The sequence below is a fragment of the Pristiophorus japonicus genome, chromosome 2, assembly GCF_044704955.1.
Source record: "Pristiophorus japonicus isolate sPriJap1 chromosome 2, sPriJap1.hap1, whole genome shotgun sequence".
Lineage (NCBI taxonomy): Eukaryota > Metazoa > Chordata > Chondrichthyes > Pristiophoridae > Pristiophorus > Pristiophorus japonicus.
Genome location: NC_091978.1, coordinates 254,867,805 through 254,890,836, shown reverse-complemented (window position 1 = coordinate 254,890,836; position 23,032 = coordinate 254,867,805). Strand labels below are relative to the sequence as shown.

The following is a 23,032-nucleotide window of genomic DNA, read 5'->3' as shown; positions in this document are numbered from 1 at the left end:
TGTTTCCAGTAGAGTGGACAAGGGAGAACCAGTTGATGTGGTATATTTGGACTTTCAGAAGGCTTTCGACAAGGTCCCACACAAGATTTTAATGCGCAAAGTTAAAGCACATGGGATTGGGGGTAGTGTGCTGACATGGATTGAGAACTGGTTGTCAGACAGGAAGCAAAGATTAGAAGTAAATGGGGACTTTTCAGAATGGCAGGCAGTGACTAGTGGGGTACCGCAAGGTTCTGTGCTGGGGCCCCAGCTGTTTACACTGTACATTAATGATTTAGACGAGGGGATTAAATGTAGTATCTCCAAATTTGCGGATGACACTAAGTTGGGTGGCAGTGTGAGCTGCGAGGATAATGCTATGAGGCTGCAGAGCGACTTGGATAGGTTAGGTGAGTGGGTAAATGCATGGCAGATGAAGTATAATGTGGATAAATGTGAGGTTATCCACTTTGGTGGTAAAAACAGAGAGACAGACTATTATCTGAATGGTGACAGATTAGGAAAAGGGGAGGTGCAAAGTGACCTGGGTGTCATGGAACATCAGCCATTGAAGGTTGGCATGCAGGTACAGCAGGCGGTTAAGAAAGCAAATGGCATGTTGGCCTTCATAGCGAGGGGATTTGAGTACAGGGGCAGGGAGGTGTTGCTACAGTTGTACAGGGCCTTGGTGAGGCCACACCTGGAGTATTGTGTACAGTTTTGGTCTCCTAACCTGAGGAAGGACATTCTTGCTATTGAGGGAGTGCAGCGAAGGTTCACCAGACTGATTCCCGGGATGGCGGGACTGACCTATCAAGAAAGACTGGATCAACTGAGCTTGTATTCACTGGAGTTCAGAAGAATGAGAGGGGACCTCATAGAAACGTTTAAAATTCTGACGGGGTTAGACAGGTTAGATGCAGGAAGAATGTTCCCAATGTTGGGGAAGTCCAGAACCAGGGGACACAGTCTAAGGATAAGGGGTAAGCCATTTAGGACCGAGATGAGGAGGAATTTCTTCACCCAGAGAGTGGTGAACCTGTGGAATTCTCTACCACAGAAAGTTGTTGAGGCCAATTCACTAAATATATTCAAAAAGGAGTTAGATGAAGTCCTTACTACTCGGGGGATCAAGGGGTATGGTGAGAAAGCAGGAATGGGGTACTGAAGTTGCATGTTCAGCCATGAACTCATTGAATGGCGGTGCAGGCTAGAAGGGCCGAATGGCCTACTCCTGCACCTATTTTCTATGTTTCTATGTTTCTATACCCTCCACACTATATTTGTCCCAATCAATATTTGGATAGTTAAAATCCCCTACTATTACTACCCTATGGTTTTTGGACTTCACAGCAAGTTGCCTACATATTTGCTCCTCTATCTCTCTCCCACTGTTTGGGGGTCTATAATGCACACCCAGCAGAGTGATCGCCCCTTTTTTATTTTTCAGTTCGACCCATATGGCCTGATTTGATGATCCCTCTAACATATCATCCCTCCTCACCACTGTAATAGTTTCTTTAATCAGTACCATGGCCCCCCCCCTGCCTTTTTACCCCCTCTCTATCTTGTCTAAAAAATCTTGTAGCCAAGAATATTGAATTGCCAAACCTGCCCCTCTTTCAGCCATGTTTCTGTAATGGCTATAATGTCATACTCCCAAGTGTCTACCTGTGCTCTTAGCTCATCTGCCTTACTCGCTATACTCCTTGCATTAAAGTATATACCATTCAGCACAGGAAGACCTCCTTGCTTACTACTTACTAAGCCTTGTTTCCTCTTACAGATTCGCTTTCTAGATTCTTGCTATCCAATTTCTGCTTTACTTCCTTCCTTTTTGAATTTGTTCTCAGGTTCCGATCCCCCTGCCAAGCTATTTTAAAGTCTCTCCAACAGCACTAGCAAAACTCCCAGCGAAGATATTGGTCCCGGCGCTGTTGAGGTGCAACCCCCAGAAGCGGTCCCAATGCCTCAAGAATTTAAAAGTCCTCCTCCTGCACCAACTGTCCAGCCACGTGTTCATCCTCTCTATCCTTCTATTCTTGTACTCATTAGCATGTGGCATCGGTAGTAACCCGGAGATTACTATCTTTGAGGTCCTACCCTTTAATTTTGTTCCTAGCTCCCTGAATTCTGCCTGTAGGACCTCATCCCTCATTTTACCTATGCCATTGGTCCTGATATGGATCACGACCTCTAGCTGTTTACCCTCCCCCGCAGAATGTCCTGCATCCGCTCTGTGACATTCCTGACCCTGGCACCAGGGAGGCACCAAACCATTCGGGAGTCAAGTCTACGGCCGCAGAAACACCTGTCTGTTCCCCTAACTATAGAATCTCCGATCACTAGAGCTCTTTTATTTTCGTCCCTCTCCCCTGCGCAGCTGAGCCACCCGAGGTGCCTTGGAATTGGCTCTGGCTGCACTCCCCAGAGGCACCATCGTCCTTACCGATAGTCAAAAAGTGAATATTGGTTTGAAAGCGAGATGGACTCCCAGGGGGACTCCTACACTACCTGCCTAGCATTCTTACTACATCTGGTGGCCACCCACTTCCCCTCTGCATGCACGCCTTTAAGCTGTGGGGTACCACCTCCTGAAACGTGCTATCCACATAGCTCTCAGCCTCGCGGATGCACTGTATTGACTCCACCCACTGCTCCAGCTCCGAAACACGGAGCTCGAGTAGTTGAACTCTGCTTCAGAAGAGGAAGACTTGCTTCCACTCTAAAAATGAGTCCTTAGGTGACTGAACAGTCCAATACGAGACCACAGTCCCTGTCACAGGTGGGACAAATAGTTGTTGAGGGAAGGGATGGGTGGGACTGGTTTGCTGCACGCTCTTTCCGCTGCCTGTGCTTGATTTCTGCATGCTCTCGGCGATGAGACTCGAGATGCTCAGCGCCCTCCCGGATTCACTTCCTCCACTTAGGAGGATAGATGTAAATAGATCTAGAATAGTCTAGAATAGATGTAAATGGGAATGGCAGAATCATCAATAACTGCCATCTGAAATAAATTGGAGCAGAGGTTATGGTCTGAAATTGTTGAACTCAACATTGAGTCCAGTAGACTGTAAAGTGCCTAAAAGAAAGATGAGGTGCTGTTCCTCGAGCTTCCATTGAACTTCATTGAAACAGTGGCCGAGGATGGAGAGATCAGAGTGGGAGTGGAGTGGAGAATTAATCTGACAGGCGACCAGAAGCTCAGGGTCACGCTTACAGACTGAATGGAGCTGTTCCACAACGCGATTACCCAATCTCCGTTTGATCGCCTCGATGTAGAGGAGACTGCATCATGAGCAGCGAATACAGTATACTAAATTGCAGGTGAAACAGCGATTTACTTGTACTAGTAATCTCGGGATTGCTACCAGTGCCACGTGATAGTCAGAGTAGGAATCGCAGGATAGCGCAGGATAGCGCAGATGAATACGTGGCTTGAGCAGTGGTGCAGCAGGGAGGGATTCAAATTCCTGGGGCATTGGGACCGGTTCTGGGGGAGGTGGGACCAGTACAAACCGGACGGTCTGCACCTGGGCAGGACTGGAACCAATGTCCTAGGGGGAGTGTTTGCTAGTGCTGTTGGGGAGGATTTAAACTAATATGGCAGGGGAATGGGAACCAATGCAGGGAGACAGAGGGAAACAAAAAGGAGCCAAAAGCAAAAGACAGAAAGGAGATGAGGAAAAGTGTAGGGCAGAGAAACCCAAGGCAAAGAACAAAAAGGGCCACTGTACAGCAAAATTCTAAAAGGACAAAGGGTGTTAATAAAACAAGCCTGAAGGCTTTGTGTCTTAATGCAAGGAGTATCCGCAATAAGGTGGATGAATTAATTGTGCAAATAGATGTTAACAAATATGATGTGATTGGGATTACGGAGACGTGGCTCCAGGATGATCAGGGCTGGGAACTCAACATTCAGGGGTATTCAACATTCAGGAAGGATAGAATAAAAGGAAAAGGAGGTGGGGTAGCATTGCTGGTTAAAGAGGAGATTAATGCAATAGTTAGGAAAGACATTAGCTTGGATGATGTGGAATCTATATGGGTAGAGCTGCAGAACACCAAAGGGCAAAAAACGTTAGTAGGAGTTGTGTACAGACCTCCAAACAGTAGTAGGGATGTTGGGGAGGGCATCAAACAGGAAATTAGGGGTGCATGCAATAAAGGTGTAGCAGTTATAATGGGTGACTTTAATATGCACATAGATTGGGCTAGCCAAACTGGAAGCAATACGGTGGAGGAGGATTTCCTGGAGTGCATAAGGGATGGTTTTCTAGACCAATATGTTGAGGAACCAACTAGGGGGGAGGCCATCTTAGACTGGGTGTTGTGTAATGAGAGAGGATTAATTAGCAATCTCATTGTGCGAGGCCCCTTGGGGAAGAGTGACCATAATATGGTGGAATTCTGCATTAGGATGGAGAATGAAACAGTAATTTCAGAGACCATGGTCCAGAACTTAAAGAAGGGTAACTTTGAAGGTATGAGGCGTGAATTGGCTAGGATAGATTGGCGAATGATACTTAGGGGGTTGACTGTGGATGGGCAATGGCAGACATTTAGAGACCGCATGGATGAAGTACAACAATTGTACATTCCTGTCTGGCGTAAAAATAAAAAGGGGAAGGTGGCTCAACCGTGGCTATCTAGGGAAATCAGGGATAGTATTAAAGCCAAGGAAGTGGCATACAAATTGGCCAGAAATAGCAGCGAACCTGGGGACTGGGAGAAATTTAGAACTCAGCAGAGGAGGACAAAGGGTTTGATTAGGACAGGGAAAATGGAGTACGAGAAGAAGCTTGCAGGGAACATTAAGGCGGATTGCAAAAGTTTCTATAGGTATGTAAAGAGAAAAAGGTTGGTGAAGACAAACGTAGGTCCCCTGCAGTCAGAATCAGGGGAAGTCATAACGGGGAACAAAGAAATGGCGGATCAATTGAACAAGTACTTTGGTTCGGTATTCACTAAGGAGGATACAAACAACCTTCCGGATATAAAAGGGGTCAGAGGGTCTAGTAAGGAAGAGGAACTGAGGGAAATCTTTATTAGTCGGGAAATTGTGTTGGGGAAATTGATGGGATTGAAGGCCGATAAATCCCCAGGGCCTGATGGCCTGCATCCTAGAGTACTTAAGGAGGTGGCCTTGGAAATAGCGGATGCATTGACAGTCATTTTCCAACATTCCATTGACTCTGGATCAGTTCCTATGGAGTGGAGGGTAGCCAATGTAACCCCACTTTTTAAAAAAGGAGGGAGAGAGAAAACAGGGAATTATAGACCGGTCAGCCTGACCTCAGTAGTGGGTAAAATGATGGAATCAATTATTAAGGATGTCATAGCAGTGCATCTGGAAAATGGTGACATGATAGGTCGAAGTCAGCATGGATTTGTGAAAGGGAAATCATGCTTGACAAATCTTCTGGAATTTTTTGAGGATGTTTCCAGTAAAGTGGACAAAGGAGAACCAGTTGATGTGGTATATTTGGACTTTCAGAAGGCTTTCGACAAGGTCCCACACAAGAGATTAATGTGCAAAGTTAAAGCACATGGGATTGGGGGTAGTGTGCTGACGTGGATTGAGAACTGGTTGTCAGACAGGAAGCAAAGAGTAGGAGTAAACGGGTACTTTTCAGAATGGCAGGCAGTGACTAGTGGAGTGCCGCAAGGTTCTGTGCTGGGGCCCCAGCTGTTTACATTGTACATTAATGATTTAGACGAGGGGATTAAATGCAGTATCTCCAAATTTGCGGATGATACTAAGTTGGGTGGCAGTGTGAGCTGCGAGGAGGATGCTATTAGGCTGCAGAGTGACTTGGATAGGTTAGGTGAGTGGGCAAATGCATGGCAGATGAAGTATAATGTGGATAAATGTGAGGTTATCCACTTTGGTGGTAAAAACAGAGAGACAGACTATTATCTGAATGGTGACAGATTAGGAAAAGGGAAGGTGCAACGAGACCTGGGTGTCATGGTACATCAGTCATTGAAGGTTGGCATGCAGGTACAGCAGGCGGTTAAGAAAGCAAATGGCATGTTGGCCTTCATAGCGAGGGGATTTGAATACAGGGGCAGGGAGGTGTTGCTACAGTTGTACAGGGCCTTGGTGAGGCCACACCTGGAGTATTGTGTACAGTTTTGGTCTCCTAACTTGAGGAAGGACATTCTTGCTATTGAGGGAGTGCAGCGAAGGTTCACCAGACTGATTCCCGGGATGGCGGGACTGACCTATCAAGAAAGATTGGATCAATTGGGCTTGTATTCACTGGAGTTCAGAAGAATGAGAGGGGACCTCATAGAAACGTTTAAAATTCTGACGGGTTTAGACAGGTTAGATGCAGAAAGAATGTTCCCAATGTTGGGGAGGTCCAGAACCAGGGGTCACAGTCTGAGGATAAGGGGTAAGCCATTTAGGACCGAGATGAGGAGAAACTTCTTCACCCAGAGAGTGGTGAACCTGTGGAATTCTCTACCACAGAAAGTAGTTGAGGCCAATTCACTAAATATATTCAAAAGGGAGTTAGATGAAGTCCTTACTACTCGGGGGATCAAGGGTTATGGCGAGAAAGCAGGAAGGGGGTACTGAAGTTTCATGTTCAGCCATGAACTCATTGAATGGCGGTGCAGGCTAGAAGGGCTGAATGGCCTGCTCCTGCACCTATTTTCTATGTTTCTATGTTTCTATGTTTCTATGTTTCTTCTTGCAATTTATTATTCACTGCCTAGTTAATGATGTGAGTGTTTCCAGTGCAATCATCCGCCATATTTAAGGCACTGATATTGTTAGTAGGGAACAAGTATCCTTACCTATTACCAAAACAGTTTGAAATCAATAGCTTTAACTGCAACTCTTTATTTCTTCCTCCCCAGAACATTTATGGAACATGTCTCCTTTCATATAGTTTTAAGAAGGAAAGGTCAGAGGAAGAAAGACAATTCTACCTTTCACAAGCAAAGGAGGCCTTTGAAATAGGTCTCCTTACCAAGAGAGATGGTGAAGTGATAACAAGTAAGCAAGAACTGCATGGGTTTGTTAAAGCAGCTTTCTCTCTTACAACTGTGCACAAGTGGCTCACGGATAACAGTGAAAATCTTACAGAGACAAGACAAATATGTAAAGAAGCGATGGAAAAATTGTATCTGTATTGCACTCAAACCCAGGAGACTTTCGCACAGGAAATCATGCAACTGATCAGCCAAGTAAAAGTTCATTTGCAAATAAAAGATCTCTGCAATTCTGACGTTAAGTCCTATGTCCCAGACCACTATAAACATTACTGGGATAAGCCGATAGTGAAGGGAAGGACGACCTTTGATGAAATCCTTGAAAGACACAAACAGTATCACACAACAATATGCACAGTATTTGAAAGTACTTGCAGAAGACAACAAAGTAACAGAGAGGCCTCAGCATATAGCTGTATAACTGCTTTCAAAACCGAAACAAAAGAATGTGATACTGCTGATGCCAAAGCATGCAAACCCCACCCCGGCCAAGATCTTCCTCAGCATCCTCTACCAAAAGGGACAACATTGAGGAAAAACAATGAAGAGTTACAGTACAGGAACAATGAATTATCAAGTGCAAGCAAATCACAAAAACAAAATGCAGACTCTTTGAAATGCAGTAGAGTTCCCCATGGCTGTTTAAGAAATGACCTACCACATGTGTCAACAGATGCTGAGACAGAATTGGATGATGTAACATCAGAGGGCAAGGGCAACACCGATAAAGGATGCACAAAAGCTCTGAGCAATAGCCATGGCTCCAGTTCCTCCATGAAATCCTGGTTCAAAGCATATAGGTCAGGATCTTCTGACAGCTGGGAGGAAGTGATCAGCCACAAAGGTAATGAGCTACCTGAGGATGGAAGGAAGCCATATCTGCTCACTGTGGACACAGAATGCTCAACAATCTTAACTGATGAAGTCAGAGAGCATCAGCAGAGAGGTCATAATGCAGAGAGCAAAGATTATAATTTAAGTAATAGTACTTTACAGTCCATCATTCCATCAATGCCTCAGTTATCTCTGCAGTGTACAGAAGTTAGAGCTTCTTCAGCCTCTTCAAACACTGATGGTAATCGAGGTGATATGAGGAAGAAAACTCCTTCATCTTCATCCTCAGGAGAACACAGGCCATTCGAAATGGTTGACCCTGATGCAGAGACAACTGCTGACACTGAAGAGGATAACATACCAGATAGTTACATAAAGACCCCTAGACATGATCCTTACTCTACCTCAGATCCAACTGGTAGAACTACATATCAAACTTCTCATTCAGATTCAGAGAACATTAGAAAAATTACCTCCTCATTTTCAGGACAGAGTGGCTCTGTTGAGATGGTTGACTCTGATGCAGAGACAGCTGATGACGTACAAGATAATATGAACAAGATGCTTCCAGCAACAAATGAATATGGCCATGCAAAATTCTCTTGTTTGCAGCCAGGTTCAACTGCTGCAAAGCCTACCTCAATTGGCAGTAATAATCCAATGAGTTTTACAAAGAAAAGCCTGTCATTATCAGAGGAAAGTGGATCATTTGAAATGATAGATGTTGACTTATTAGCAGAGACTGTTGATGGTACAGAAGAAAGCTATAATTTTCCAACTACCAAAGGAGCCTCTGAGATTGTACATAAATATCCAGATGAAAGCAAGAAACAGGAGACACATAATGATGCAATCCATAGGAAGAATAGTTCTACTCAATGTTTGCTACCCAACAAGGAATCTGACAAAGGGTGCAACAAAGTGTCACCAACAGAAGGTAAAAATGAAGGTGACAGCTTGAGTAACCAGCCTCTGAACAGAAGCCACAACTCCAACACCTCCTTTAAATCGTGGCACAAATCACCTTTTTTTTCAAGCAGTGGCTCAGACTTTGACTATATGAGTCCATCAATGAGTTCAAGCAGCAGTTCCTTTGTGTTTCTTTCAAAAAAGAACCAGGCATTTGCGAGACGTGTTATAACAGATGAAGATTATAAAATGTTGTTTGCAGGTGTAACCCATGAATGGCTTATAGAGAGAATTATGGGCACTGGAATATTTTACCCTCAGAAACTAAAAGATACTTGTCGTAAGTTATTTTTCATACTAGAGATGTTTTAGTAGCTATATTAGATAAATTAGAGCAATTTCCATTTAATTATCTCACCAGCTTTTTGTTTTTTTCCCAAATATCAGTCTCGTATTATTTCAAAAAGTGCTTTTGTATCTAACCGTTCCCTCCAAGTAAAAAGGAAAGACAGACTTACATTTATATAGTGCATTTCACGACCTCACGACCTACCAAAGGGCTTTGCAACCAATCAAATACTTTTTGAAGTGTAGACACTGTTGTAATGTAGGAAACGCAGCAGCCAATTTGTGCACAGCATGTTCCCACAAACAGCAATGAGATAATGATCAGATAATCTGTTTTAATGATGTTGGTTGACAGATATTGAGCAGGACACCAGGGAGATATTGACATTCCTTACTTTGATGAGCATGTGATAGGAGCAAAAGTAACATAGCAGATAATGTTTAATTTAAATAAAACATATCCTTCCTATCACTGCATAGAGCAAACTATTTTCTTTCTTATGCTGACCTGGTGGTCAATAGCATACCCTCTAGTGTTACCTTGGATTTTTTCATTTTAGATGTATCTAACTAGAATAGTTCATTTTGTACATTTCTACCTCGCACAGGATCAACTTAATATGCTTCTTAGATGTCCCTGACACATATGCTACACCACCTCCTTTATTGTTCACTCTGTCTTTTCTGACCACCCGGAATATCCCAAATATTATATTAATTCCCATCCTCTGGGTTTAGCCATCTTTCTGATACTCTGACTTCATGAAGTTCCCTACATGAAGTTGCCACAACAGCCTTCGGTTATGGCATCTTATTTCTAATGCTTCTAGCATTCAAATATATACACCTTAATATAGATGCGCCTCCTTTCATGGCCTCCTAGTATCTGCCTTTTACTGACGTCCAGTTTGTTTGAGTTTCTGTGTCTCTATCCACCCGTTGACTACTTTCTCTTTTGCTTCAGTCTCGCCTAGGATCTGGTTTCACCCTGCCCTCCCCCATTCCTCCAATCTACCTAGTTCAAATGATTTGTTTCTCGCAAGTCTCTTTGTTCCCCCTTGACTTCTGTGCAGCCCATTTCTCCTTTGTGCTCTGAACTGGAAGAGAAAATAGCCCATAATGGTTTCTAAACTGTCTGCAAACATTACAAAGGGGAGTTATTTTAACCTAATCCGCTTGGCAGGAAACTTGACGTGATTGGCTCGGCCAGCCATTTTACACCTCGCCCAATTTTACTTTCCATTGACTTCAATGGAAGAAAAATCGAGTGGGATGTAAAACAGGCCGCCGATCCGATCCCGTCAGTTTTCTCCTGGGCAGGTTAAATTAAAATTACACTCTGGAATGTGCCACAAGGGTAACCCCTTTATTCATCCTGGGAACCTACACAGGTCTTACTTCATGGTGCCTGCAATACAAGCAATAAAAAAAAACAAAAGGAGTGATGAAGACCTAACTGCAGACAGCTGATGTAAGGTAAACACATCATTATTTCTACATATATGCTAGCAAAGAGGTTCAATTATTATTATTCATGTCTCGATCACACAATCTCTGGCTGTTAAGCAAGAAAATTAAAACTTAAATGAACACACTAATTGAAAGATCATGCTTACTGAAAGATTATAGCACCATCATACAAAATGGCTCATTCACCATGCCATTCCAAACACTGCAGGTTATTGGCATTCCCTTTATTCACGTTGATTGTTTCATGATGGCTGTGTGGTTGATAATGAAGAGGAAAGTCATGGGCTGCAGGAGGATATCAATGTACTGGTCAGGTGGGCAGAGCAGTGGCAAATGCAATTTAATTCAGAGAAGTATGAGGTGATGCACTTTGGGAGGGCTAATAAGGAAAGAGTATACACATTAAGCGGTAGGCCACTTAATAGTGTAGATGAACAAAGGGACCTTGGAGTGCTTGCCCACAGATCCATGAAAGTTGTAGGCCAGATGGATAAGGTGGTTAAGAAGGCATACAGAATGCTTGCCTTTATTGGGCGAGGCATAGAATATAAGAGCAGGGAGGATATGCTTAAATTATATAATACTTTGGTTATGCCACAGCTGGAGTACTGCATGCAGTTCTGGTCGCGTATTATAGGAAGGACGTGATTGAACTAGAGACGGTGCAGAGGAGATTTACTAGGATGCTGCCTGGAATGGAGAATCTTCGTTATGAGGACAGATTGGATAGGCTGGGTTTGTTCTCATTGGAACAGAGAAGGTTGAGAAATGCTTGACAAATCTTCTGGAATTTTTTGAGGATGTTTCCAGTGAAGTGGACAAGGGAGAACTAGTTGATGTGGTGTATTTGGACTTTCAGAAGGCTTTCGACAAGATCCCACACAAGAGATTAATGTGCAAAGTTAAAGCACATGGGATTGGGGGTAGTGTGCTGACGTGGATTGAGAACTGGTTGGCAGACAGAAAGCAAAGAGTAGGAGTAAATGGGTACTTTTCAGAATGGCAGGCAGTGACTGGTGGGGTACCACAAGGTTCTGTGCTGGGGCCCCAGCTGTTTACATTGTACATTAATGATTTAGACGAGGGGATTAAATGTAGTATCTCCAAATTTGCGGATGACACTAAGTTGGGTGGCAGTGTGAGCTGCGAGGAGGATTCTATGAGGCTGCAGAGTGACTTGGATAGGTTAGGTGAGTGGGCAAATGCATGGCAGGTGAAGTATAATGTGGATAAATGTGAGGTTATCCACTTTGGTGGTAAAAACAGAGAGACAGACTATTATCTGAATGGTGACAGATTAGGAAATGGGGAGGTGCAACGAGACCTGGATGTCATGGTACATCAGTCATTGAAGGTTGGCATGCAGGTACAGCAGGCGGTTAAGAAAGCAAATGGCATGTTGGCCTTCATAGCAAGGGGATTTGAGTACAGGGGCAGGGAGGTGTTACTACAGTTGTACAGGGCCTTGGCCACACCTGGAGTATTGTGTACAGTTTTGGTCTCCTAACTTGAGGAGGGACATTCTTGCTATTGAGGGAGTACAGCGAAGGTTCACCAGATTGATTTCCAGGATGGCGGGACTGACATATCAAGAAAGACTGGATCAACTGGGCTTGTATTCACTGGAGTTCAGAAGAATGAGAGGGGATCTCATAGAAACGTTTAAAATTCTGATGGGTTTAGACAGGTTAGATGCAGGAAGAATGTTCCCAATGTTGGGGAAGTCCAGAACCAGGGGTCACAGTCTAAGGATAAGGGGTAAGCCATTTAGGACCGAGATGAGGAGAAACTTCTTCACCCAGAGAGTGGTGAACCTGTGGAATTCTCTACCACAGAAAGTTATTGAGACCAATTCACTAAATATATTCAAAAAGGAGTTAGATGTAGTCCTTACTACTAGGGGGATCAAGGGGTATGGCGAGAAATCAGGAATGGGGTACTGAAGTTGCATGTTCAACCATGAACTCATTGAATGGCGGTGCAGGCTCGATGGGCCGAATGGCCAACTCCTGCACCTATTTTCTCTGTTTCTATGTTTCTATGAGAAGAGACCTCATTGAGGTGTACAAAATATTGAGGGGCCTGGACATAGTGGATAGTAAGGGCCTATTTCCATTGGTAGAGGGGTCGATTACGAGGGGGCATAGTTTTAAGATGGTTGGTGGAAGGTTCAGAGGGGATTTGAGGGGCGGGGACTTCTTTACGCAGAGGATTGTGGGGATCTTGAACTCATTGCCTGGAAGAGTGTTGGATGCAGAAACCCTCATCGCTTTTAAGAGATGGTTAGATGGGCACTTAAAGTACCGTAACCTGCAGGGTTACGGACCTAGAGCTGGTAATTGGGATTAGACTGGATAACCTTTTGTTGGCCAGCGCAGGTATAATGGTAAGTACTGCAAGGAATCGAATACAGCCAGGGTTATCTCCTGGACTAGTTTCGATCGCCTGGATGGGTCGGAGAGGAATTTTCCCAGATTTTTTCTCCCTAAATTGGCCTGGGTTTTAACTGATTTTTGCCTCTCCCAGGAGATCACATGGCTCCGGTTGGGATGGAGTGTTTCAGTATAAGGGGTGTCGCAGTTGTGTGAGGCGGAATGGTTGGGCTGGGTGCTCTTTGCCTTTCCGTGATTGTTCATTGTTCGTAGGTTTACATGTAACCTTCAGGGCTGCTGACCGAGGGCGGTGCTGTTCTTTGTCAGCCGGCGTGGACACGATGGGCCGAAATGGCCTCCTTCTGCACTGTAAATTTCTATTTTTCTACGTTTCTATGATGGTTTGAGTGAATCTAGATTTTGGCATCATCTTTTCTGGTATTTTCTTCTTCTTTACAGAGCAAATTGGGAAATTTTCATGTGCCTTATTTCCACATGTGCCTTTTGTCACCAAAACTAAAACATTGTAAATGTTTCTCATGATGCAATAGCAAAGTTCAAAGAAGGACAAGCATCAAATTGAAGCCATGCACATTTTGTATTAAAAATGTATCCACATGAAAATCCTCAAAGTCTTTGACAGATTTGGGGCAAATTCAAGGTGGATGAAAACTTATTCCGGCAGAAATTGGGGCGGGAACCAGTTATGCCAGGTCTCCGTCCCAGCTGAAGTTTTGCGGGAGTTTCTTGTTGGGGTTGACATGGACAGTTGTTGTATCCGCCCCCTACTAATGTCAGAAATACAGGGCAGGGGAAGATCCCACTTAAATTCCTAATATTCCATCTATGGTGTCTCCAACATATTGTACACTTGCAGGAAGTATACAGTACTTCACAGAACTGTCCCTGGCTTAAAAATGGCCTGAGGCAGTCCACCCAAGGACTTTCAGGCACTTGGTAGTCGAGCTGATTTTTCTAACTTACATAAATCTTCCATCTAACCTGCAGGCTCTGCTGCCAAGCAATTGGCCAATGCCACATCTTCCTGATCCCCAACTGGTGAGCACCCCATCTACATAGATATTGGCATGGGCACCCACCAATAATATATAAATTGCCTGACTCTGGGAACTTTAGTCTTGGATGCTTTGAAAATCCAACTATGCCATTGTTACAGTGGTAGAGTGGGGTGGCTGGTTCTCAAGCTCAGAGTATCTATCTGCAGCTGTCCATTCTATGCAAATGAAGCATGTGGTTTCAACGTATTTTTGCAGGTGCTCTGTTATTTAAGTATAGCAAGAAAACCAACACTTGGACAGCCCAAGAAACTCTGGTTTATATTGGGAAACCTTTAGCTGTGGATAAAGTAGGCGCCCAGAGGACTGCTTTAGAGATACGCTTTCTACATCAGGAAGAAATACTCGGCAGGTACTTGAGTTTCCTATCTCTTCTCATAGTCGCCTTGTCATCCCACTTTCTTCTCCAAAAAATTTTCCTCTGGGATATGGGCATTGCTGATAAGGTTGGCATTTATTGCACATCTCTCGTTGTTGAGAAGGTGGTGGTGAGCCTTCTTCTTGAAGCGCTGCGGTCTGGGTAGTGAAAGTACATCCACAATTCAGTTAGGTATGGAGATTCCAGGATTTTAACTCAGCAACAATGAAGCAACGCCGATTAAAACTCTTTTGCTGGGTAATTATATTTTGTTATAAACTCTTATCCTCACATAAATTCTAAGCCATTATCTCCCTTTTCATTTATTATTTGCGTCAATAATTGCAGCTCCCTTGATGTGATAGCTCAATTGGTGAGACCCACATACCAGAAGTCCTAGATTTGATTATTATTATCTCTATTTAGCTAGCTGATCTTAGCGAGTGGAGCAATATGGGCTATGGAGGAGAATAGTAGCCAGGCTTCCCACTCCTGATAGCTGCTGGAGAGTGGAATGAGTGGACAGAGGGCTCAGTCGTGATTCTACTGTGGTAAAATGCCCTACAACGCTCAGTGTCTGAGCTTATAGTTTAAGTATGGCTAATTATCCCTTCATTAAAAGAGGCAGGAAAAATCAAAAAAAGAAAATTGTATTTGCGGTGTTTCCTATGAATCTCTGCATTCACCCACTATACAGAACAAGTGCAATGGAGTGAAGTAGGGCAAAGGGATTCCCTGCAGCATCTGTGCTCCGTATCACGGGAGAGGGGGAGGACCGTACTCGAATGTTTCTGTTTTTCAATCTACTGGTGTTTTCAATGTTTTTGTAATTAATATTAATGGCAGAAAATCACAGGCTATGTGTCTGCTTTTTCCCTAGATACACTCCCTGTTGTGCCTATAAAGTGCTCCTTTTACCTAATAGGAGTGAAATTTGGTGCCTTAACCATTTTCTGTCTTGCTATCCCAGGTATGTTGGAAAGCAGTATAAAAGAGCAAAAGAGCTCTCCTACCACTTGAATGATGTTGAACGGCAGATGACTGCACAACACTATGTGACAGAATTCAACAAAAGACTGTATGAGCAGCAAGTTCCTACACAAATATATTATATCCCAGCCTCACTTCTTCTGGTAAGTCCAGGTACATGTTTCATGTCATTTGTCACAACAGGTTGCTCAATGGCTAACATTTTAATTCCAATAGGTGTGAAAAAGAGTAAGCTTAGTTGTTAGTTTTTCACATTCTTCCAACCCATATCCCATTAATCAATGAATTAATTTGTCTCCACCAATGTTCCGTCTAAATTTTATTTTAGGTGCGCAGTCCATTTAACTGACTGCGCGGCCCATTCAGATTTTCACAGATAATCGATTTCTATACTGTAAAATCCAGGGGCAGTGCTGCCGAATGTGCATATTGCAAAATAACAGGCAGTGATTTACCAATAGACACTTTGCCCACCAGCAGCGTGTTCTCATAAATTCAGTCCCACAGGGTAGGTGGTTTTTGGGCTCTTAGAGACATACAGTGCTTTGAAGTGGCAGATCTCAATGACAGGAGAGAAAATCTTATAAATATGGATTGAGCAGATGCAATGCTTTTTGAAACATGGAATGAGCAGGATGGAGTATAAAAGAAGTTTGCAACGGGAGGATATTGTAGGTAGGAGATGGAAGGGTAGAAGGATCAAAGGGAATCAAATATGGGAGCGGGTGCATCAATCCTGGAAACATGGAGCAAATAAAAATGGAAAGAGACAGAGAATGAAGATATGGAAAAATTGCTACAATATCTACCAAGGTGGATTTGCTTTTTTCTGAGTTTACTGTAATAATTTTTTTTAAGGGGCTGGTTTCAGTGTAAGAACGTGTGTGAATGAGTCAGTGCTGCCTTATTTGTGCTGAAAATTTAATGGAATAATAATGAGGAAGGAAAATTCAAGATAAAATGGATTTAGATTCAAATTTTGTTTTCTTTTAATCAGCTTGTCAGGTTGATGTTACATAAGAAAGCATGTAAACATAAAGTGCCCCTGGCGATGTGTTCACATGTGTTCATCAATAAAACATAAAATTCACTCCAGGATATGATGCATGACTTCTGTTTCCTCAGCTTTTAGAAGACATGCAGATTGTGGGCTGTGTAAGCGTGGAGCCGTACATACTTGGGGAGTTTATAAAATTAACAAACAACACAAAGACTGTTCGCAAAGAATACGAAGCAACTATGTATGGACTTGCATTTGGACATTTTACCTATGAGTTCTCAAACCAAGAAGAAATAGTAGTTGATTTACAAGGTAAACTATTTCAATGTCATCCAATAGATAATTGCAGCCCTTAAAATGCACAAGTCAGTGATTCTGACAATTATACCAGGATCACACCAACTGGGGACATTCGCCACTGACCACACCAAAGTTCACAGGGTTCAGGAGAGGCCTCTTCATTTGCATAGCAGTGAGTACCCCCACCACTCGGGGCAACCACCATGATGAAGAGGCTGGAAAAATCAACCCATTGCTGCTGGTTTGGGGGAAGAGGTGGTGATACCAGGGCTTCCTGGAAAGAAATCCAAAGTTTCTCCTTTAGCTTTCTTTGTAAGGGATCACATTAAAAACTATTAAAAAATATATGTATTATTTTTCTTCAGGCCACGATCCAAGCCAGGATCCCCAAGTGGTCTCCACCTGGGCCATTGAAGTGACTGGTACACCTCCTTTCACTGCCATGAATCTGCTGGACCTCAGAGGTCGGGAATATATGCATTCTCGGGATTGGGAGTTCCCCATCCCACCCTCTCTGCCTCCCCACCCGCATCATCCCTTCCCCTTTCAAAAGACACTAACAGATCTTCCTTATCATTGCTCTCATTGAATCATAAATTACACTGTTATGCTGATGGGGAGGGGGAGGGGGGCGGAGAGATGCTGGGATTGGAAAAAAGGATAGATGCACAGCCTGACCAAAAGGATTTTGAAAGAAGTTTGTAAGAATTCTCCTCAGACAGTGAACTAGATGTTTTTTTGTTGTTGATGATTTTGTTTTTCTTACCCATTGAAGGCAGATAAAATTAGTTTCCTTCACATATCAAAGATACATTAAAAAGTCAACCTCTGCATGCAACTTGGGGAGCAACTGTTAACCTTTACTGTCCATCTGTTTAGGAAGTGGGTTTTTACAGCGAGGGCCAAGAAATATGTAATCTTACAAAAACATATGCATATATAGGGGAGCACACAGACTTAAAGCTCATGGAAACAGAAACCCCGAGGCACATTAGAAAATCTGGATAGGATGACGAGTTACCAGTTTAAAATGAAATTTTGCCAATACACCTTAGTCCGATGTAGCCACAACATTCAATATAACCAGCTTAGATCAATGTTGTTCATGACATTGTTGATGAATTAAAATTTTAGGAGTGGTAACTATGGGAAAACAACAATTTGATTATTTTTCTGAACCTATTAGACGTAGACTGAAGGTGACATTTGTTCTGTCTTTTGTTCTGTCTCAAAAAAAAATCTCCTCTAACTGTATCCACAATATTCCTCCACAGGCTGGATTACTGGAGATGGAAAAGGTCTTATTTACCTAACAGATCCTCAGATTCATTCAGTGAAAAAGCAACGAGGGGGATCTAACTTTGCAGACAAAGGCATTCGATACTTCCTCAACTGCCAGCACACAGAATGCAATGAGATTTGCCACATCCTTACTTTGAAAATTCCTGTCAGGGAGAGCTTGGAAGATACACTTTAAGCATTGTCTGGTTTCGAAAAGTATATTCAACTTTGTCAGAATCTTTCTGCATCGCTCCTATTGGTGCAGAAAAGCATCATTACATTAGTCCTGAAAATCGTCAGGCCGTGATCCCAGCAATTACATCAGGATCACATCTGTTGGTAACATCTAGTTCTAGCCAAGCCACTCTCTGGGTAAAGAAGTTTCACCTAAATTTCCTATTGGATTTATTAGTGACTATCTTATATGTATGACCTCTAGTTTTGCATTCCCCAAAGTGCAAACATTTTCTCTACATGTACCCTGTCAAACCCCTTCATAATTTTAAAGACCTCTATTAGTTCACCCCTCAGCCACCTCTTTTCTAGAGAAAAAAGCCCCTGCCTGTACAGCCTTTCCTGATAAGTATATCCTCTCAGTTCTGGTATCATCCCTGTAAATCTTTATTGCACCTTCTCCAATGCCTCTATATCCTTTTTGGGTGCCACCTAGCTCCACAGGCCAGAATGTCCGATGTATGTGTGGGGGTTTGGAGAGTGGGTTAACTCCACTCCCTGGAAAAATGATTCTATTTGCCCCTTTGTCGGGGAGCCGATAAGGTCAAAAGCGAAACAAAAATAGACCTGTTAGCTGTCTTTGGAGGTGCAGGCCATGCCCCCTCCCCCACAGTGGGCCTCACTTGCATCAAGATAGCAATCGGCATGTCTTTTCTAACTGGGCACATCTCCGTGGTTCTAATCGTGAGCGACCAAGGTCATAGGGACTCCCAACATTGGAAGTTCCTGCACCCTTCACATCACTGAACTTTTAAGGAACAGGCAGAGGCTCTACCCCTTACAAAAGTTCACGGGTTGGGGTAATATATTAGCATGGATAGAGGATTGGCTAACTAACAGAGAACAGAGAGTCGGGATAAATGGTTCATTCTCTGGAAGGCAACCAGTAACTAGTGGGGTGCCACAGATATCAGTGCTGGGACCCCAACTATTTACAATCTATATTAATGACTTGGAAGAAGGGACTGAATGTAACGTAGCCAAGTTTGCTGATGGTACAACGATGGGAGGAAAAGCAATGTGTGAGGAGGACACAAAAAATCTACAAAAGGACATAGACAGGCTAAGTGAGTGGGCAAAAATTTGGCAGACAGAGTATAATGTTGGAAGATATGAGGTAATGCACTTTGGCAGAAAAAAAAACAAAGAGCAAGTTATTATTTAAATGGAGAAAGATTGCAAAGTGCCGCAGTACAGAAGGACCTGGGGGTACTTGTACATGAAACACAAAAGGATAGTATACAGATACATCAAGTGATCAGGAAGGCCAATGGTATCTTGGCCTTTATTGCAAAGGGGATGGAGTATAAAAGCAGGTAAGTCTTGCTACAGCTATATAAGGAATTGGTGAGGCCACACCTGGAATACTGCGTGCGGTTTTGGTTTCCAATTTTACAAAAGGATATACTTGCTTTGGAGACAGGCCAGAGAAGGTTCACTAGGTTGACTCCGGGGGTGAGGGGATTGACTTATGAGGAAAGGTTGAATAGGTTGGGCCTCTACTCATTGGAATTCAGAAGAATGAGTGGTGATCTTATCGAAACGTATAAGATTATGAGGGGGCTTGACAAGGTGGATGCAGAGAGGATGTTTCCACTGATATAGAAACATAGAAACATAGAAAATAGGTGCAGGAGTAGGCCATTCGGCCCTTCGAGCCTGCACCGCCATTCAATGTATTCATGGCTGAACATGCAACTTCAATGGGGGAGACTAGAACTACTGGGCATGATCTTAGAATAAGGGGCCGCCCATTTAAAACAGAGATGAGGAGAAATTTCTTCTCTCAGAGGGTTGTAAGTCTGTGGAATTCGCTGCCTCAGAGAACTGTGGGAGCTAGGACATTGAATAAATTTAAGACAGAAATAGAAAGTTTCTTACATGATAAGGGGATAAGGGGTTATGTGGAGTGGGCAGGGAAGTGGAGCTGAGTCCATGATCAGATCAGCCCATGATCTTATTGAATGGCGGAGCTGGCTCAAGGGGCCGTATGGCCTACTCCTATTCCTATTTCTTATGTTCTTATGTTTTAAAGAGCCCTGTGGGAACTCCCAGCACAGGCCAGGACCTGGCATATCAGCTGCAGGCCTATTTTCTGACTCTTCCGACATTCCTACTGGAATTATAATGGAAGTGTGCTGGAATGGCCAAGGATTTTCGGCCCTGGTAGTTTTAGTGTACTGGTGTTCAAGTTACAGAATTATTCATTGCTAATGATGGGAATGCCATCTAGAATCCAGTAACTTCCAAAAATATTGTGCCCTACCCTTTCTTCAGCAATTAATTTAGTTTGTGTGTTTATAAGATCCTTTACTACTTTCCTTTATGGTGTCAGCTGGTCTTTCTTCACACTCACTCTTTGCCCTTCTAAACTCTTTTGCTTCACCAGTGTAGTTTCTATACTCTGCTTGATTTTCCTTTTTTAATATTAGCCCTAGATTTATCACACGCCTCTAAGTCTCATTTTAGTTTTTATTTCTGAATTCATCTTTCCTTTACTTAAGCTGTACCACTTCACTTCTTGTGGCAATATGTCTTATTTGTACCCTAATCATCTCCTGTTTGAAAGTTTCCTATTGTTTGTCGCATGTCTTATTTGCCAATTGTTATTTTCAGTTTATCTAGGCTTGTGCCCTTTTACCTTGTTGAAATTTGAATTCTTCCCCCACTCCAGTCAATCTTTGATTGTTCCTCCTACTTTTCAATATTTATCTGGAATCAAATTGTTATGGTTACAGTTTTCAAGATGTTTCCCTACCCTTACATAAACTTTGTAATACATTACCTGCTTCTCTACTTCATTTCGATCCAGTGCTTCCTTCTTCCTTGTTGGATTAAAAACATACAGGCCTCGAAATTGACGGACTTACCGCTCACCAGTAAGGGCCATTTCTTAAAAAGAAGTTGGCATCGCCTTACTTCCGCCCGCCTTTGGCGTTGGACATGGCGGCCTCCTTTTTGGTGAGGGCCATAGCATTTTTAGCGTTGGCCCTAGAAATGCAAATCAGCAGAGCGTGACGTCAGTTGGCATGCAACACCGAATTGACGCCACATCTGCAAACGTCATCTTTTTTGCTGACTTTAATGCTGGGTCCTAATCATGCTCAGAAAAGCAAGCTTGCAGCAGACCTACAGAGAGGCTGGCAGCACTTCTTAAAAGGGACAAAGACATCTTTCAGGTAAGTTTGAATTGAAGCTTTTGGACTGGATTTTTTATATTTAATTCAATTCGTGGCTTGGTGCAATAAAATGGCGTTGAAAGTTTGTAAAGTGGCCAGGGAGTGCAGGGAGAGCTGCTGGATGCTTGAAAGGCATCGGATAGTAAGGGAAAGCCTCTGAGAAGACAGTGAATCCTGGAAATACTCAGCAGGTCAGGCAGCATCCATGGAGAGAGAGAAAAACAGAGTTCACATCTCAGGTCGAGATGCTGTCTGACCTGCTGAGTATTGCCAGCATTTTATGCTTTTATTTCAGATTTCTAGCATCCGCTCACAGAGGAAAGAGGAAGATGTAGAAGAGGAAGACACGGAAGAGGAAGAAGCAGAAGAGGAGATCCGGAAGACAGGTTGCAACCCAGACAGCCCCTTTCTGGTCGGGATACCCAGGCTGGAATCATCCGCCTGCGGTACCAGTGACCACAACCCCAATTCCCCTTTCAACATTTGTTCCACACCTTCCCTTCCCCCTGTTACTGACCATCACAGTGTCCTCTTGGCCACAATGCTGAAATAAAAGCCACCACAAAGCAAACTTTCCGATCAAACTTTATACATCTGTCCATCCAATATGACATCACCCTTGTGCATTCCCTTCGTGACTGTCTTGTGTGTGCCTTTGCCTATCCTAGTGATGTCACACAGTGTTGCCCCAGTGCCTGCAGCATGGCGAGTGGAAGGCTGCTGACTTTCAGTGGGGGACACTGCAGACGGCCTTGCAGGATGATCTTGAGGAGCTGGTGGCTGGGAGTGTGAAATCGAGTGACTGCGTTGCTTCTTCTTTTTCACTCTCCTCTCCTTCTTCTTGGTGAATCACTGACTGGGCAGGCTGCATTTCTTGGGTATGTTAAATGAGGAAGGCAGTGGAGTTGTGGGAAGGGAAGGGCAGGAAAGCAAGAGTTGCATACAAGAAGGAGTATAACATATGAGGATACCAGCATCTTGTATTCTTTCAGCCCTGCCGCTGCCCAAATGCTCAGTCATGCCCCTGTCAAGAATAGCCAGAATCTTCTCCTCCAAGAGGGAGAGGTGAAGCACAGGAGTGGGAGGTGTGCCTCGTGTTTGGTATGGATTGTTGGTAGGTGAGTGATGCAGGGGGAGAGGTGGGTAATACAATGTGTGCAGCTAGTGGTGCAATTGGTAAGAGATGGCTTTTGAAGATGCATTCACTGACCTTGACCACTGGTCTGAGCTCATGAAGCTTCTTTGGGCACTGGAGCCAGGTCGTGGGGGCAACACTGCTGGCAGTGATTTCCTCTGTGATCTGGTCCCACATAGTTCTTTCTGGATGGCCACCTGGTCCTTGTGGGTAGAGGACCTCTTGTGTAGTGTTGGCCCCCTGCACAGAGCAGGAGTGCTGCATGCGAGACCTTGGGTGCCCTTCCCTGGCTTGTTGAGCAATTTGCGTTAATGCTGAAGCATTTTTTTTTAAATGTAGGTGCAGAAAGCAGTTCAGTTTTAAGAGCTGAAGACTGCCATTTAGGAATTATTTTAATATTTATTTTTTTCAGAAGGCAGTTGAGTTCTAAAGGCTATAAATTGCCTATTAAATGGTTTGTATTTTTTTCATTTTAGAAGACAGTTCTCTTTTAAGGGATCGGCACTGCTTTCTGAAATGGCAGCCTTGCTTTAAGCTATCACTGTTCTTGCTGCAGGGATGC

The 23,032-nt window shown here is 43.5% G+C and overlaps 1 protein-coding gene across 2 annotated transcripts in view; it reads left to right on the top strand.

The window, feature by feature from the left end:
- alpk1 (alpha-kinase 1) overlaps positions 1–19,465 on the top strand; it is a 264,882-nt gene extending 245,417 nt beyond the window's left edge. For both annotated transcript variants that reach the window (XM_070871246.1, XM_070871252.1), the window contains 5 exons: positions 6,850–9,067; positions 14,192–14,345; positions 15,322–15,484; positions 16,467–16,653; positions 17,916–19,465. In XM_070871246.1, the coding sequence (XP_070727347.1) occupies positions 6,850–9,067; positions 14,192–14,345; positions 15,322–15,484; positions 16,467–16,653; positions 17,916–18,118 (2,925 nt within the window). In that variant the 3' untranslated portion in view covers positions 18,119–19,465. The remainder of the gene's footprint in view (positions 1–6,849; positions 9,068–14,191; positions 14,346–15,321; positions 15,485–16,466; positions 16,654–17,915) is intronic.
- The last annotated feature ends 3,567 nt before the right edge of the window (positions 19,466–23,032 follow it).